General features: G+C 39.2%; 1 protein-coding gene and 1 long non-coding RNA gene across 2 annotated transcripts in view; one reads left to right on the top strand and one right to left on the bottom strand.

Annotated features, from left to right (window-relative positions):
• ptchd4 (patched domain containing 4) overlaps positions 1–5,491 on the top strand; it is a 64,865-nt gene extending 59,374 nt beyond the window's left edge. The window contains exon 3 of the mRNA XM_085132979.1: positions 1,983–5,491. Within this exon, the coding sequence (XP_084989105.1) occupies positions 1,983–3,664 (1,682 nt within the window). The 3' untranslated portion in view covers positions 3,665–5,491. The remainder of the gene's footprint in view (positions 1–1,982) is intronic.
• The window catches only part of LOC146502758 (uncharacterized), a 453,186-nt gene that overhangs the window by 72,550 nt on the left and 362,613 nt on the right, over positions 1–18,023 (bottom strand). The window lies entirely within an intron of this gene.

The following is an 18,023-nucleotide window of genomic DNA, read 5'->3' as shown; positions in this document are numbered from 1 at the left end:
AACCAGGGATGCTTTACCAGATGGGCTCATTATTTTTATCCACTTCCACCTGCCAGCAATCAGTCACCGTAATGAATCCCAGAGCTTTTCCAATCATGTCTAGAAAATGACACAGTACTTAACATCCTATTTGGTAACTGGTGAGGGGTAACGCATGTGGACTCCCTCAGTTTAATGCTGTAAAAACCAAGGGAGTAAATTTTCACTCTCTCTCCACCTCTAAACCAGCTGACACTAACTAATTGACTTGCTGTACGGCTTAATAATACTAAAAGCAGGAAGAGCCATCTAGCCAACTCATTACATAGGACTAATCCTTTATAGTTAATTAACTTTTATTTTTCCAGTGTGTCAAACAAGGGAAAATGTATAATGCTGTCAAGGGTGTCTTTTTTACTTCTATATCCACCTGCTACATGTGAGAGGGACATTTTAATGCCAATGTTGGCACAGAAATGTACGAATAGGCTAAATGCAGTATGCTGAGATATTTTCATGCTGGAAAAACACTAAGTTGATTCTCGTGTTCAGAAATTCATAACACATTTGCTTGTAGCATTCCAGCTCCAGCATCTTACAAATAAATGAACAGCGTGCGTGGGTGGGCGGGTGTTCCAGCGTGGGAGGTTTTGCACTGTGGCTTTTCTCATGCCTTTGAAGGTTGTAAATTCATGGCCGTATTTTTGACTGGTGAAAATCCCACAGATTTGACTCACATGAATGGGCCTGCTGCAGACATATGTGGATGCTGTTTAGTGATGCGTGGTAAAGAGGATGGTATAAAACTCTATCTCATAAATGAAGAGAGATGGAAGAGCCATTACCATGTTCAGATTTGAATTTGAACTTTTATTCTGGTTTGTCATGGTGAGACTTCTCAGCAGTTTGGCTCACTAATAAAAAATAAGAGTGTACTAATAATCATGGTCTCTCTCTTTCACGAGGGCGGCGTGGACACCCAAGTTTGTGTATGTAATCCTACGTCATTTCAGAATGAGGTGATGTAGAATTTTGAAATTGATACAATAGTACTACGAAAAATATTGAGTTTGAGGTTTTCGAAAAAGCGGGCAACACAGAGTTTTCAAATTGATACCATAGGTGCATCTATTCGAAGGATGGCGCCTGTACATTATTTTAATACTGAGTTTAGGGATTATTGTTAATTGCTCTTATTTGGCTTTTTCAAACACTGACATGTTTAAGGAAGAAATACAGAAAAATGATGACAACTGCAGACGTCTGTCCAATGCATGTGTATATAACCAAGTTCTAAGTCCCTCATTGCATATTTAAAGATATTAAAGATTTAAAGTCCTTCCATCCTAGACCCCCAGTTTAGTGTCTGAAAATGTTTAAATAAAAGCTTTGTGAATATTCTGTCAAGTCATTACATCCATAGCAGATGCTTCCATATATAGCTTTTGTGTGTGCAAAAATTAACAATGATTGCGATAACTGTCTTTTGTTGTTTATCTTTTTATCAATGAAGTTGGATTTTGCATTGGTGGTTGTTGGGAAAAAACACGTCCCATGCTAGAAGTACCAGTACATTGTGAGAATTTTCAAGGTCACCTTGATTGGATTCTTCTTTGGTTCTTTGGTTCACATCAAACAGAACTTGAATGAAAAATATTAATGAATACTTTCAAAAGCTCTTAATCTGTCACAAATCTTACTTGCTGTCAAGGTTTCATAGAAACACAGATAAATAAATAAACTGATGTAATCATTTCTGTGTATGTATTATTTCTGCAATATTTTTAGTGCTTCAAGTTAATTTTTATTAACTTGTGTTGTGGATTTGTTGTTTTTCAATTCGGTCTAATCACAGAAATTACACCATTAACCACATTGCTCAGAGGTAAAAAAAAAAAAAACGGTACTTTTATAATCTTTATATAATGCAAGTAGAGTAGTCGTATCCTGCTTTGGTAGCATGTACATATTAGAATTTACACATTTCTCTTTCTTGCTTCTAGGTCATGGAACCAAAGGGGTGTTTGAGCTCCTGGCGGGCTGGAGGAGAACCAGGGAAAACCTCCCCTTCAAGGAGCGAGTTGCAGACGCGTTTGCCGATGTGATGGTGTGCTACACTATGACCAGTTCACTCTACATCATAACGTTTGGCATGGGAGCTAGCCCTTTTACTAACATCGAGTCAGTGAAAATCTTCTGCCAGAGCATGTGTGTGGCCATCCTGGTCAACTACTTCTATGTTTTCTCTTTCTATGGCTCCTGTCTGGTGTTTGCTGGACAGCTTGAGCAGAACCGCTACCACAGTGTTTTCTGCTGTAAAATCCCCTCAGTGGAGTACCTGGACCGCCAGCCCACATGGTTTAAAACCATGATGAGTGATGGCCACGACCTGTCCACACACCATGACAGTGTACCATACCAGAATCACTTCATCCAACACTTTCTGCGAGAGCACTACACAGAATGGATTACCAACACCTATGTCAAACCATTTGTGGTCATTCTCTATCTTATTTATGCTTCTTTCTCATTCATGGGATGTTTACAAATCAGTGATGGATCAAATATTGTGAACCTGTTGGCGAGTAACTCTCCAAGTGTTTCGTACGCTCTAACTCAGCAGAAGTACTTTAGTAACTACAGTCCAGTGATTGGATTTTATATTTATGAACCCATTGAGTACTGGAACTCCACAGTGCAGGAGCACTTGAAGACTTTGAGTCACGGTTTCAACAAGATCTCCTGGATGGACAACTTTTTCCACTACTTGCGGGTAGTGAATGTGAGTGCGTCGACTAAGAACGACTTCATCACCATCCTTAAAGGTTCCTTCTTGCGTAGCCCAGAGTACCAGCACTTCACAGAGGACATCATATTTTCCAAGAACAGCGAGACTGACGAATATGACATCATTGCTTCAAGGATGTACTTGGTAGCGCGAACCACTGAGAAGAAACGTGAGGAGGTGGTGGAGCTTTTGGAAAAGCTTCGGCCCTTGATGCTGATCAACAGCATCAAATTCATTGCCTTCAATCCAACGTTTGTGTTCATGGATCGGTATAGCTCCTCTGTCATCTCCCCCATTCTGACCTCAGGCTTCAGCGTACTTACCATCCTCATCCTCACTTTCTTCCTGGTCATCAACCCATTGGGAAATTTTTGGCTCATCCTCACAGTTACATCCGTGGAGCTGGGTGTCTTGGGTTTGATGACTCTCTGGAATGTCGGCATGGACAGCATCTCAATCCTGTGCCTTATTTATACCCTCAACTTCGCCATGGATCACTGTGCACCACACCTGTACACTTTTGTGCTGGCCACCGAGCACACTAGGACGCAGTGCATCAAGTTGGCACTGGAGGAGCACGGGGCTGCCATCCTGCAGAACACATCTTGCTTTGTGATTGGGATCATGCCCCTGGTGTTTGTGCCTTCCAATCTGACCTACACACTGTTCAAGTGCTCCCTCCTCACTGCGGGCTGCACTGTGTTGCACTGCTTTGTCATTTTGCCTGTCTTCCTGACCTTCTTCCCGCCGTCCAAAAAGAGGCACAAGAAAAAGAAACGGGCCAAGCGGAAAGAGCGGGAGAGGGAGAGGGAGCGGGAAAGAGAAAGGGAAAGGGAAAGGGAGGAGATAGAGTGCATTGAAGTCAGGGAGAATCCGGATCATGTGACAAACGTCTGAACAGTTTGTAAGGATAGCAGTCAATAGTAGTGCTGGATGCTGAGGTACCTCTTGAGGTGCAGGGGAATATGACATTTCCCCTGAGGAGTGAGAGGTCATCACTCCTAGCCAATAGCAGCTAAGCTGGCCAGAATCGAGTGCAGCCCTACTGGTCAGTCGTGTAGTCCTTCAGTCTGGACAGTGTATCTCATTTGCACAAACTGCAACATGGTCATGGTTCTAAGGCTCTTTTCCAACTCTTTGGTATATAGAAACAAGTTAGTTAGCAGAACACATGCTTGCTCAATCTGTAAGTAAATCTTGAACACACAGTATGTTATTCCATTTAAATATTAGTAATTATGTGTTTGTCTCCTGCAGCCCTCTTCTCAAAATGAGTGAGGATCATAGCAGTCTATTAAGCCAAGGACATTCAAACAAGTTGGCAAAAGCAGCAAGAGCAATAAAGAGTGCACAAATTAAAACTGTGCAAACAATGACTGTGCACACACATTACTCCTCACACCTTGATAAAGGTGAAAAGAAACAAAGCCAAATTGTGTGGAAAGAGAGAAACAGTGGGCTGAAAGCACACTGCATGCTTTTCTGTATCATTATAAATAACCGAACAGCTGAACTGGGCAGATGGCATACACTGTGTCCATTATGAAGAATTATCTTGCACATTGCAGTGTGTGATTAGAACTGTCAAGGTTTATATAAGCGGGAAGCAAATATTTCTGCTTTAATTCAGAGGTTGTATCAGGTCTTAGGCAACAGCAGAAGGAACTGCAGTGGGCTGCAGCATATGAAGAGGAAGTGATAAGTGACAGTCGTGCAGGAGTCTTTGAGAAGGCAGTAAGCCTGATTCTTAGAGTATGACTTAACTAAATCCTAAACTGCTTTTGAACCCAAGCAGCAAAACCAAAAGTAAAGAGTGTTTCCGTGGCTTGAAACGTCGAACTTCCTACCAGAAAATGTTCCCAAAAAAAGTGTGTAACTGTCCCCAAAAGCTTACTGTTACTGAAATTGGAAGGTCTGAATATGAGTCAGTACAGCGGTGGTGCCAAACAGTGTACAGAACAAAAGTCTTGGCAAGATTGAACATTTACATGAAGTGACAAGTTATTTGAGCTTATTTAAAGGATTGCTGGTTGATGTTGCCCAGGTTGTGATGTGAATTATAGCACTGGCTGTAAAGTATAAGGTCAGTGTGAAAAGAAGACAAAGGAATCTAGCTGTTGTTGCACAAGTAGGAAAACAGAAATCAGGAAAGCAAGAGTTATTCAGAGGTCAAGTTAAAGAAATTGTTAATGAGTTATTCCATCAAGGTTACAGAAAATAGCGGGCAACAGTTAGCATGGGAAGTGACAACAACACTGTAAAAGTCAGGGTGAAGACCATTACTGCCACCTGCAGGGTTGAAGCTGGTCTTGTCAATACAGTATCAGTGCATTTGGATCTAATCCTTCAAAATAAAATTCCATCAAAAACTTGAGTTGTCCTCTGCAAATACCCTTTTCAAAATTCACTTTTTGAAGTGCAAAAATGGCTCCCGTCTCCCCCAGAAGGTAAACAGAATTATCTACGTGTGCCAAGGCCCGATAAGGATCTCTGTTGCAGCCCCAAAACAAACACACCCAAGGTCAGCTGCCCTCAAAGATACCAATCACACTCTGACCTCTAGCAGGCAGGTCTTAGCTGGTGGCATGTGATAGAGACACCCCATATGTGAGCAGATGTGGCTGATTAAAGGCCAATACCTTCTTAGGGGACGAGCTGCTTCTTACAGGGCTGTCATTGAGGGGACACTGCTGTTTCATCCCTTTGTGCTGCCATCAAGAAAGTGACTCACACAGGGAAAATAATCGGGCAGCTTGGGGGGTGGGGAGGTCAGAATGTTCATTTGGACCAAATGTCAGTGTGAAATATGTGCATATGTTCGCGAAATGAGTGCATACATCTGTGTGATGAATGGCTCGTTCTCAAAAACACTATTAAAATGACTTAATGTGTAAATCAGTGAACGAATGATAGACAATTGTGGAAAGGAGACTTCAGCCTGTATTACTTTACCATGAATGGATTATTTAAAGTTTCTGCTATTTGAAAATTGGTGTAGTTTCACTTTCATCAACCAGGCCCTACTAAGAAATGATGAGTTTTATACAAGCTACTTGCTGCAGCAGCTGCAGTCCTATGTAAAAGCCATGGTGTGTATGTATAGCAAGAAGGCATGAAACGTTGACAGAAATGCAAATGAAATGGGAAAGAAATGCAAATCCTAAACAATTTACTTCCCAGACTGGACTGTGTTTGCATGGCACTGTATTGTATGTATGCATGTATTTAATTTCTCTCTATGAAGACTATGTATTTTTTTCTTTTTTCTATTATTTTGCTACACTGTAGTGACTTATGTTTGTTGTTTGGATGCATACTCTGTAACACCATGTGCTGCAAAAGAACAAAATGTGTCATACTTGTTTCAAAACGAAAGCCAGAGGATATTTGTGTAATATAGCTGTAAATTACTCTTTTCTATATTTTCTAAGAAAACAAATATACTATAGAAAGATTTTTAATGACAAATTTTCTTAAAAAAACAAAAAAAAATAAAAATAAAAAATAAAAACAAAAAAGGGGAAAAAATGTTGAACACAGTAGGCCAGTAATAAACAGTGGAATGTTACCAGTATACTAGATCGTATTTCTTGCAAACTGCAGTGTCAATGTTGATGATTCACGTTTTTATATGGGAAACTGTGGCCACCATTTATTGTTTATGTGTCTTGACTCCATTATAATCTTTACTTGGTACTCACATTTAAGGAAATCGAACCTTAAACAGCCCTTTGTCAGTCTTTTGAACAATCTATCAAGCTTTGTAATGATTACTTTGAACAGAAAACCTAGATTAGAAATTTACAGAATATTGGGAATAATGTTGTGATGAACATCTATTATAGTTTGCTATATGACAAGTCAAGCTTAGCAGCAAAAATATAAATATCTAGCTTAACTCTTCTGGAACTTTGGTCCTAAATATTAGTGTCCTCTTACTGTATGGAACCTGCCATCACTGCCTGACGAGCTGTTGTTTGCATCATATCCACATTCAACTCTTTTTGGCTTTTTTGTAATGACTTTAATACCTAGTGCCATCTGTTTCAGCTAAAGTCTGCTCAAAAGGGATACTAAAACATAAATACAAATGAATCTTCTATGACAACATGTAGAGTCTTTCCAGTTGAATGCTGTATCTTAGTAGTTTCGTTTTTGAAGAAGGAAACCTGAGAGGAGCCCTGCGTTATTTTGATAATGTAAAAAATCCTTTGACAACCCCAAAACAACAGTCTCTGATATCCTTACACTATCTGGGCACATTCTCATATATACAGCCCCATTTACGAAATGCAAAATAATGACCTGTAAATATTTAGGGCTGGGTTTGGGTTTTGTTTAAGCAAAATGCTGAATAGACCAAATTTAAAATATATATATATAAATTAAATATATGCTAGATGAAAAAAAAAAAGCCAACCCCAGCCCTAATCATAAATGGGTCACAGGCTGACCACTTGGGGTTAGGTTCCATTTTAGTTGATGTTACAGTTCAAATAAATTTCCTTATTCTGGTATGAGCTCTATATGCCCAAAATAGGGTCTTGAAATATTTCTTTGCAAGCTCCTTTGGCTACGATGACCTGAATGACTGAGAACCTTCACAGACATCTTGAAATATTCCATTTAAGGGGTAGATGTGAACCTAGGTATAATCTTACTTGTAAACAGATTGTCAACAGCTTTGTGGATGTAGAAGGTCAGTTATCAAAGGAACAACAACAAACTAAAAACTGTCTGATTCAAATTTTTGCTTGTTCCCTAACTCCCAGGCTTGGAGGACAAGTTGATGATGGCTTGAACCTCAAAGTGTTATTGTGTGGCTCATTCAAGTTGTTGATAGTTTCTGGACATTGGTGGCGCTCAGTGGCACAGAAGAAATAAATGAATTAGTGCTTGGATACAATATATGGATTACTTTTTATAATTTTGGTTTGCATTGAGTTTGATTAGAAAAGATACAGAACTTTGCTAGTCTTGGTCTTTTATTAATAAACTCACACAGGATATGCTCTTAAAGGTAGTGCACACTATGTGTTTATTCACGTTTTGATCTGAGCACATGTGCCTGCGCATATATAATTCATTTGTACTATTATTTAAAATACAGGAGTGTTGTGCATTTTCTAATATTCGCATCAGTGCTTTTCTATAAGCTTGTGCTATATGTGTGCTTTTGTCCATGTTGTCATTTACGTGATACTGTGACATTACAGGAAAATATCAATATGACAAATTAACCTCAAACACTTTATGTTAGAGGAATATGATGCACAAAAGCAATTCAAAAAGAAAAAAGTATTTGACCAAAATCTTTGATTATTTTAAGAGTCAGTATTTAGGCAGGTAGATGAGTCTACTGTTAGTCTCATGGAATCCCTTGACCATGCACCAGCACATTTTCAGTTTCTATAACCAGGGACGTGCTGTCCCTGGTTATAGAATTGTATAGATAAATTATTGTATAGAATAATTTTTTTGCCCTGTATTGTGGAAATATTGTGCTAATATTTCCACAATACAGGGCAATAAAATTATACAATCACCGCTTTGCTTGCTGAATAATCTACATGGAAAATCTGTTTCAACCACAGCCTCAGAGGAAAAAATTCAAATTTTACTGCAAGTCATTGATCTAGTACGTCAAGTAACTAAGTCACAAGAATAGGGTGTTGCTGGCCCCGTTCATCAAACCTGGCAATTACAAGTTTCATATTTTATGTTGAACTTCAACATTTTGCAGGAAATCAAATGAAAGTGAGGTTATTTGGGTAAATTGGGGCCCCTTAAGTTTCTTTTTGGGAAGTTTCTCTCTCTCTCTCTCTCTCTCTCTCTCTCTCTATCTATCTATCTATCTATCTATCTATCTATCTATCAGAAAGCTATTTTTTGCTACTGTTTCTCCGTCCATATCCATACAGTGCTGTCAGCTGAGGGTGTATAACGTGCTTAAAATGTCTAGAACAAGGACCAATATTGAGTAGAATAATGCATACATTTGGCAGATTGTTAGAGTTAATATAAATGTGTAAGCAGAGGATTCTGGTTAGTTTTTACCAAAGTCTAAGCCTACTGTGTCTTAAAAGATGACACCACTTAGATTAAGAAGGCATATATTCTTTAGATTGATGTGGGCTATGCAGTCATGATGTTAGCAGAATCAGATCTTCTTCAAATCAAAGACTATTTTAGATTTTTTTGTGTGTGCAGCTAGATCTACATTAAACTACTGTGTAAGACTTGCAGTAACAAACTAACTGCTTAAACAAAACTCTGTGAGTCACAATAACAGAATAAATGTAAAAACTAAAAGCTAAAAAAGTAGCTTATGAACAATTTTTGAAGTTATTAAACTGGTAACTTCAGCTATATAGAAAGCTTTGATCAGGAAACATTAGCTTGACTAATTTGTAAGAAGAAGAATGTGTTATTTGGCTTTAGAAATACGCATAGTATGTAAGGTTACATAACAATATCATGGTTTCCTTATCATCAGTGATGGCTTTCAATTTATGCTATCAGAGTATGATGTTTTTTCTTAAACTGGGTGGTGTTCTCTTTTAAGTGTTGTTAAGCAACTGTTAGTGTTGTAAATCTGTGCTTTTTACATAGGGGGTGTCATTGCCTTACATATATTTTCCAATATTCGAGTGCAGATGTTGATATTGTTAATGTGGAGTATTTTTCTTAGATTGTGACTGCATTTAATATATCTTTAGAACCAGGTGTAGTAAAGATACACTGTGATGAGATGGCAATGCTGTCAAGTGGATTTTAAAGTGCTTTTCGTTCTTATTGACCTTTCATACATTGGACATACAACAATCAAAGTAAGAGACAAAAATACACGTTTGTGCCCAAAAAGGCTGTAAGAATAGGCACAATCCCCTTGCCACCACCTGGAGTCACTGCTAAACATTTTCTATTTTATGTAAATGCTAACATCACCCAGATATTAGATCAGTGTACAGCTCTGCATGGCTTTACATTTTGGGTGCATTCCTTAAAAAAGACCAGGAAGTTACAAGCTCTAGCTTTATGTTGCTTGTTTTTCTTGTTGCCTTGCTAGGTGTTGGCAGAGCTTTAATTCTCTTTTGCTAATTTATGCCTCAACAGAGAAAGAAATCAAGGGAGGAAAAGAGCAGAAGCAGGAATGAGGAAAATGTTTGAGGGAGGAAGAGGTAGAGAAAGAAAACGGATTCAGGCAAAACAGGAGGTAAGCTCTTATTTGAATTTGAGAAGATTTGAGCAGCAGGAATGATGGGAAGGTTTCCGGTGAAGGGAAATGTTATATGAATCCAGGGTGATTGCAGTGCTTTGAAAAATGTTCCCTTTGAGTGCTTTGCTGGTGTAATGAGACTTACCGGCTTAGTTTACTCACAGAGCTTCAAAAGTTCCTGCCTGCGGTGACAAATGCAGATTTTGCTTGCTTCAGAGGAAATTGATTCTATCTTGCGAACACAGATCTTTGTAAGTACTCTTTCCTGAGAAGAAAATGGTATTACAACAAGGCGTCAGAATAGTCACATAAATAGTGGTCCATTTCATCGAAAGGAGAAAAGTTATGCTGGGACAAAGCACTCAGGTGACTTAAATCTCTGAACTTGCAACCAAAAACTTTATGTTCACTCTCAGATGGCATGACACTAAATAATTTATTAATTTTATCTCAGAATTAGATTGGGGTTTAACTTCAGTGACATGGTGGTGAAGCAAGAAGGTTTGGGATTCAAACCCATTGGCCAACCTGGGATTTTTTTCATGTTCTCTGTGTTTTGTGCAGGCTCTCTGTTCCTTCGCACTCCCCACAATTTTTGTGTTTTAGATTAACTTTTGAATGGTTCTTCTCTGTGTTGGCTGTACTCGGTCCCTTGATACAAAATTAAGGGTAGTTAAACTATCAAAGAGCTGCAAGGAATTATCTTTTCATTCAGTGATTTGAAGCACCACTTTGGGCCAAACAGAAATACCTTAGCTATCGAATAGATTACTAATGTTGTGTTGAAGCAGTCCAGTTCCATAAAGGATGTACCCTACTGACGTGAGTGGCTCTCTAGCACCGGTCATCAAAGGATCATGCCACCAGGTCTTCAGTCATAAGACTCATATCATTTCCAGTAAAACTATATTAATGACTTTAGGTGATCAACAAATGTTTCAGTACATATGTGTATTATCATCTCTCAAACTCCACACTAGATGGTTAGATAGCTTTAGATAATCAGCCATTACCACTGTTCACGTGCTGTCACGCTCATATTAGCAAAACACCATTGTGTTGCTGCCTGATGAATCTAGTAGCAGAATTTTCTTGTTTATTTTGCTCTGTGGACCTAACCACCACTGGAGCCACTGAGGGTATAGGACCCCAGGAAACCTCAATTCATTAACATCTTTCAGTAGATTAAATAGTAATTTGTTAACATTGTGATGTCTAAGTTAGTCATCAGTGGTAACCCTAAGCCAGTCTTGGCAGTCAGAAGACAAAGAATGTAATAATTAGTTCATCAAAAGTTATTTATACTAATTAAGTATTACATTAAGTAAGACAGTTAGAGCTGTCATTGATGATGACTTAGACCTCACAGGTGGTTATTTTACAAATTCTACCAAAAATAGATTGGATCTTTGCAAAGATATGTCAAAGGCAGCAGAATGCTACTTATGGACTTTGATATATCAAACTGCTGGAGTGCCCTTTTAAGGCTCATTAAATTCCTTTTTTTTTTTTTTTTGCATTGGGATGTGAGGCTTCAGTTAGAGGGACAGTTTTTCTTCTAAATGTCTGTTATATACAGGCTGAAGAGAAAGTCTAGGCCTTATGTCAATTGATACTGGGGTTTTTACTGTATACGGCAACATCACAGTAGCATTTTGTAATCCCCTCCCATTTTACTTCCTGAGCTGACAGAGGCTGGCAGTAGGAGTGGCTGCTGTCGTGTTGTGCTCCATTGCAGCGTTGTTGCGCCAAGCTGCCTTGGCTGGGGTTATTTTTGGCTCACACCTAGTTTTAATCCTGTCGTGATTCTCCTACGGATTATTCCTGCTTCCTCTCCCCTCCACACCTTCTCCCGCTTCCACTTTCACCCCACCTCCTCTCTTTCTCACCTCCTCTTCTCCCTCTCTCTTTTGCACTTTCTCACCCTCTCCTCCTGTGTGTCTTCTTTTAACACCAACACCAGTCTTCCTCTGCATGTATCTGTGTCATCATTAATATAATATCTTCAGCCATACTGTTGACCAGTCGCGTCAATGATTAATTCATTCATTAGGTTTTATACATGCTGTTGTCCCTATACACTCCAAATATACAAAGAAAAAACATTATCAGTAATCCTGTTAACACCACTGTTTGCTGTGTAGTGTGTCTCCTTTCTCCTATAGATGAATATATGTTTGACACAACAGAGACAGAAAGTCTGCTGGAGTAAGTGACTGCACTGTGAAATGAATTAGTGTTTTGGTGTGTTTGGGGTTGGCTGCAGTTTGTGACTATCACTGTGCAAAGTTGTTAACAACTGACAGACTGATAAAAGTGTTTCTCTTGTAGAAAAAGACTGTGAGGTTTTTTGTGGGGGTTTTTTAAACATAAATGAATGCTCCTTGAAACGTCCTGTTATGTTACCCAAGCATTAGTGCCTATGGAACCTGGTCTTTGGCGCTGCTGACACACACCAACTGAGGAAGTCAAAGCTGTTTTAACCCTCCATGATGACTGCAATCCCAAAGAGTTTTGGGAGAAAGTTTTTGGCCTTGGTTTTTACTCTTGAGCTCTGCTAGAATAGATTTGCACAATTCACAGTTCAAAATAATTATGTATTTTATGCTATAATCTGTCCTCAGTTCATCCTCTGTACAAGATAACTTAATTATTTACCTTAATCTGATTGGAGTTTTGAAACACATGTATGTAGGGCTTCTGTCCTCATGCCTCAGATGACCATGTGAACAAATCATCTCTGTTTGACAGCTAAGTATTTAGATAAGTCTGGGTTTTTGGTTCAGGCTGATATTCTCACACCGACCATGTCTTTAATGCGCATGTGACAGAAAAATAAAGATAAAGCATAATAGGGCCACTCTAAAAAAGCAGCACACATTATGAATCAGGTGCTATAGGCAAGGTGTTTGGATAAAATAACTGTGTTTCTGTTTAAAAACTTGTTTTGCTTGGTTACTCTTTAGCATGAAAGAGGGAATTACAAAGGAAATATCTGCTTTCAAAAATCTGTCTGACTTAGTTTTGATAGACCGGTTGTTGGAGTGGCTAGTAGGTAAATTCGGAGGTCTGCTATATACAGAGTTTTGAGCTGAACCAATACTATCACACATCATTTCAAAATGAATCTAAAATTTTGCCTAGGACATTTAGAAAGGAGTCTCAGTGACCTTTGCACCCATGTTTTGAGTCTCTGATAGAAGTAAATGTTCTTTGAACACATTATCCAGTAAGCATTAAACTATGTACATTATATCAGCTTGTGTGTTTTCCGTGACTTGTGTGACTTAAATGCAGCTTACCTCTCAGATGTGAAATAACACAAACCTTCCCGGCAGCAGAAAAAGGAACAAGTAGTCTTCCATAAATGCAGACATCTAGGTGTTCCGCTGTCGACAAAACTCTAGTTAGCCACGTCAGCTGTGACTAAAAATAGACAGACAAACTTTTAATTTTTTTAAACTTTTTTGTGGTATGTCAAAATGATATTACCTGGGCCAAAATATTATCCTGAATCCTTTTCCAAAAGGCTTTTACACTAACTGATGGAGCGCACACACCACATTTGCAGCCCAGCTCTGGCACTGACAGCCAATTTTAAAATGCTCTGGACATGAACAGAAGGATTTTGGATGGACTTTGAGCCCAGGCTTGCATACTGTACACGTGTCTCTTGTAGCTGAGGAGCTGAACAACACTGATCAGACCAGCTAAAACTACAACCGTTAGTAAGAGGACAATGTATGGGAATGTCTCAGTTTCAATTTATTAGAAGACATATGCTTTTGAATGCTCTGAATATTTTAAATGTAAACTCCTTTTCTACTGCCTGCTGTTGACGCTATAAATAGTATGCATATGATGAACTTTTTTTACTTGACAAAAAAGATTTTCATTAAAAAAGCTTTTGTCTATGAGTAGCCTGCGTCTTTTTTGTTGTCTGCATTATTTTTAAAGTCAAGGTCAGAAAAAAAATGTCATACTTTAGTGTTTTAGTGGTTTATTCTTATTCTTATTCTTATTCTTCTATGCTTAATTGTTAGAGAAGTCCAGTATTTTTATGTTTATTCTTTTTTAATATGATACAAAATGGAGAACTCATTTTGCTAATAATGTAAGTATATATATATATTTTTATTAGTTAGCCATAACATTATAATTGTAGTCAGATTTTTCAGTCTTTGATGACACACTTAACTGCAACATCGGTCAGTGAGTAAATGTTATAGATAATTCGATTAAAAAATAGATAGTAATAGGTGATTAATAAAAAAAAACATGCTGCTTAAATGGGGAGGCTGGTATCTTCCTGTGTGTCACAGCGGTGGAACAGACTCAGGCACAGACTGAGAAAGCAGGGTTCAAACAGTTCTTTATCAATCACACTGGTGCACTATATACACGTGAAGGGGGGAGGGAGGGGGCACAAGGGTCCCGGGGTTCAACAAGTTGGGGAAACACACGCCTTCGTACTCGCTCCGCTTCTTGTCCAAACAATCTCCACACAAGCAGCTCCACTCTCACTCACGGGGTCCAGGGGTCACAAAGAGGGTAGGTAAACCAGATAAACCTATTTACAGAGACGAGGATTAATCCGAGGCAAGCACGGGAACAACAGAATCGTTATAGAGCCAGGCAGTACTAACGAGAGTTACTCAATGTTCCAGCGACGAGTAGCTCAGAGCCCCGGCCTTAAGAACAGCCAGCGATCAACTGCAAATCACCGGTGATCAGCTGCAGGTGCATAGGCCAAGGGCGGGAGCCCAATCTGAGCTCCGCCCAGGCCAGGGGTTGGCAACCTGCGGATTTGCGGCTTCCAGTGTTTTCTTTTGCATGGAAACCAGGTCCAAATGGCTCTTTGGTTCTTAAAGGTTGCTGACCCCTGGCCCAGGCAGACAGGCAAGAGAGAGAGAGCAAGGCGAGGAGAGCAGAGAGAGCAAAACAACAAACACTTGTGGCCACACTGAGCTGGCTGGGGAGGCACAGGGACCATGACACTGTGTGTTTTCGTGTTTTATGTGTGAACACTGTTGCTTGACTAATCTGTCTTTATTAGCAAGATAGGTCCTGAGTGGCTGGTGTCCTTTTGCCCTTTAGCTCAGTGTTGCAGTCTCAGAAGCAGAATAAACACCCCTGACAGCACTTCACAAAGAAACTGAGTTGAATTAGAAAGGTGAGTCAAAGTCAAACATGCACCAGCGGCCCTCGCCTACAGAAAAGATACTGGCCTGAACAAATTAGTCAGAAACAGGTTGTGTGCTGTGGGATAGCAGCGGTGGGGGGTGGTGAGGTGGGCTGGGGGGACAAACAGCAAAAGATACTTGGAAAGGAAAAGATAATATAAGCTTTTTTAAAAAGTATTTCGCTAAAAAAAGGACTGGCAGCAAAGACCACTTAAATAAATGAACCAAATTCCCCAGTGTGCCTTTAAGGGGGCAGGATGCCAAGCCTATTGTTACTGCTTTAATGCCGTTTATTGATTAGGTGCATATTTACATCAAGGTGAACTCTCAGAGAGATTACAAGCTGCTCTAAAGTGGACCTTACATTCAGTGCCTTCTCTTTTTTGGTGGCAGTAAGAGGTTTCTGATGTCATGACAGGAAACTCTGAGATAATGAATAATACAGGTAAGCATGGGGGATGTGAAAGGTTTGGAAGCAGATGTGGCATAATTAGAGCAGAATATCGAGGGGACAAGAGAGTAATTGTAACTGTAAATGGCTACTCTGGAGACACATAACCTCAGTAGAGTTTTCTCTCTGTGTCTTCTTCGAGCAAAATGCTGATGCAGCAAGGCTCTGCCCTGCACAGATTTGCCCTGATGCTAACTGCCACACTGAGAAAGACACTCTGGTACATCTTTTCTTTGCTGCTATAATCCCGAAGGCTCAGAAACATTGCAGTCAACACTCATTGAGAAACACGCTCTGAACAAATAAAGCCACACTGATAGATATTCGGTCAAGTGCAAAAAATTGCAACGCCCGTCTCTGCATATTTCTCTCTGCTGGAGGGAGCATTGCTGTGACTTTGCAGCAAGGCTTGCTTGCTCGCTCAGGTGATGCTTCACAAGATCATTGCTTTCTCTTTGCCAGGTCCCTAATCGGGTTCTCTATAGTCTGTCACATTGTATACAAACAGCAATGCTGCAGGTGATACAGGAGCGATACAGAGATGCCACTAGTAAAACCACAGGAATTACCCGGTACAAAAACAGGATGTTGTAGCGTTAGGGGACATGTGGATATACATCTGCAGGTTCGACTCACTCTGGCAAATTTCTTTTTATTGTCCCATAAGAAATATTTATGAACTTTTTAACCCTCTGAGGTCTGAATCATTACCAGCGATGGCTCCAACACAAAACCTAGTGTTGCCATTTTTGTTGTTGCACTTAACCATCTTAGATAGTTAAGTGCATGCTGATGCTTTGTGTTACAATAATTGTGAGGTCTGCATTTATTTGAGTGCTCATTAAAGTCTGGCAAAAAACATGAACCTTCTTAACACATTGTTTGCACAGGGGAGAAGCAGATCCGCACAAATACTTGGTAATGTCAGTGCCAACACTCCAGACTCAAGACATCTTGAATCTATACATGTCTGTGAGTGTGTCTCCTTTGCCTGTCTCCACAGTCATTCATCCAATGGACTTTAGTCTGCAGCTGTACTGCCCAAGTAAGTGCACTTTCATCCTGAATTGATGTCTGTTTGCGTAACTCTGTGGCTTTGCATACAGAGAGACTGAGAATTCAACCATAAAGGAGGCTGCAGGGGATTCCATGCAGAATTGACTCTACTGGTTCAGTGGAGATGTAGCTGATGGATGTTTTTGACTCATGATTGTGTCAGTTTTCTGTGTAATTAGTACTAAATTAAATTTTAATTAATCACAACCACCTAACTGGGCAATAATTGGTTTTCACATTAAAACAGTGGGCCAGTTAAAATAAAATATTACTGTGTTTATATAAATTACACTGAAGGTACGTTGTCTTGCACAACGTGCTGTCCCTCTCCTAATATCTCTCTCTTTTTTTTTTAGCTTCTAAGCTTATTTCTTTCCCAAAAAGGCAAAGTAACGAATAAACTGAAAGGGAAAAAAAACATAAAAGTCCATCTTAGGTGTCAGATGTCACAGCCCCACAGTTTCTGCTTGCAGACAAAGAGCCAAAGAGGATGAACAACTCCAGGTTCAAACAACATTCTATTGATCAGTGATTCATCTTTAACACAGAGCAGTGTGGAATCCTTCATAGGCTTTTCTGCAATACATGTCTCTAGCAGGAGTACATTATATTATCCACTACTCTGTATCTGCATCTTTAGTATCAACTGGCAGGTTGTCTCTATATCTTGTATGCTGGACAGTTCCCACAGGACACAGCTGATAGGAAGCTTGATAAGATAAAAAAAATGTTATGATAAATCCATCAACCGTGAAAGCAAAGAAATTAAAGACTGCCATCTGGTGGTGAGGATGAAAATTAACCTGGGGTAAAAGGTTTAAAGCAATAATGAACATTTGCTTCGTTGGACAGCTAGGCTGCTTTCCACATGTTCAAATTTGTCTTTAGGATAAAACTGTATAAATAGCTGCTTCTGGATTCTTCCTGATTTAAACAGAACCGGTATCAAGAGGGAGCCCCACTGAAAGAAATCACAGGAAAATGTATTTTTTTCTTTTTTTTAGAAATGAGGATATATTTGAACTTTTTCTCCCACCAAGTCTCTTATGTTAATTTGACCATTATATTGATCAAAATTTCAATTTAGCTTTACCCATGGGTCCAGACTTTGCATAAAGAGGTGGGTGTCAGGATAACCCTACTCTGAAACTTATCATTAGCATGCTAACTCTATGATGTGATGACCCAGCCCTATGGAATCATGTTAACAATGCATTAAAATTTAGTTTAAGGTCCTCAATGAGAAATTAGTAATTTATTGGTTTAAAATTGACAAAAAACCTTATAAGTATAATTCGAGTGTGTGTGTGTACTGTCAACATATAGAAATAACTGTATAAAGATTTA

This window comes from Neolamprologus multifasciatus, chromosome 15 (genome assembly GCF_963576455.1).
Source record: "Neolamprologus multifasciatus chromosome 15, fNeoMul1.2, whole genome shotgun sequence".
Lineage (NCBI taxonomy): Eukaryota > Metazoa > Chordata > Actinopteri > Cichliformes > Cichlidae > Neolamprologus > Neolamprologus multifasciatus.
Note: the sequence above shows the minus strand (reverse complement) of the source record. Positions and strands in the feature narration are given on the sequence as shown.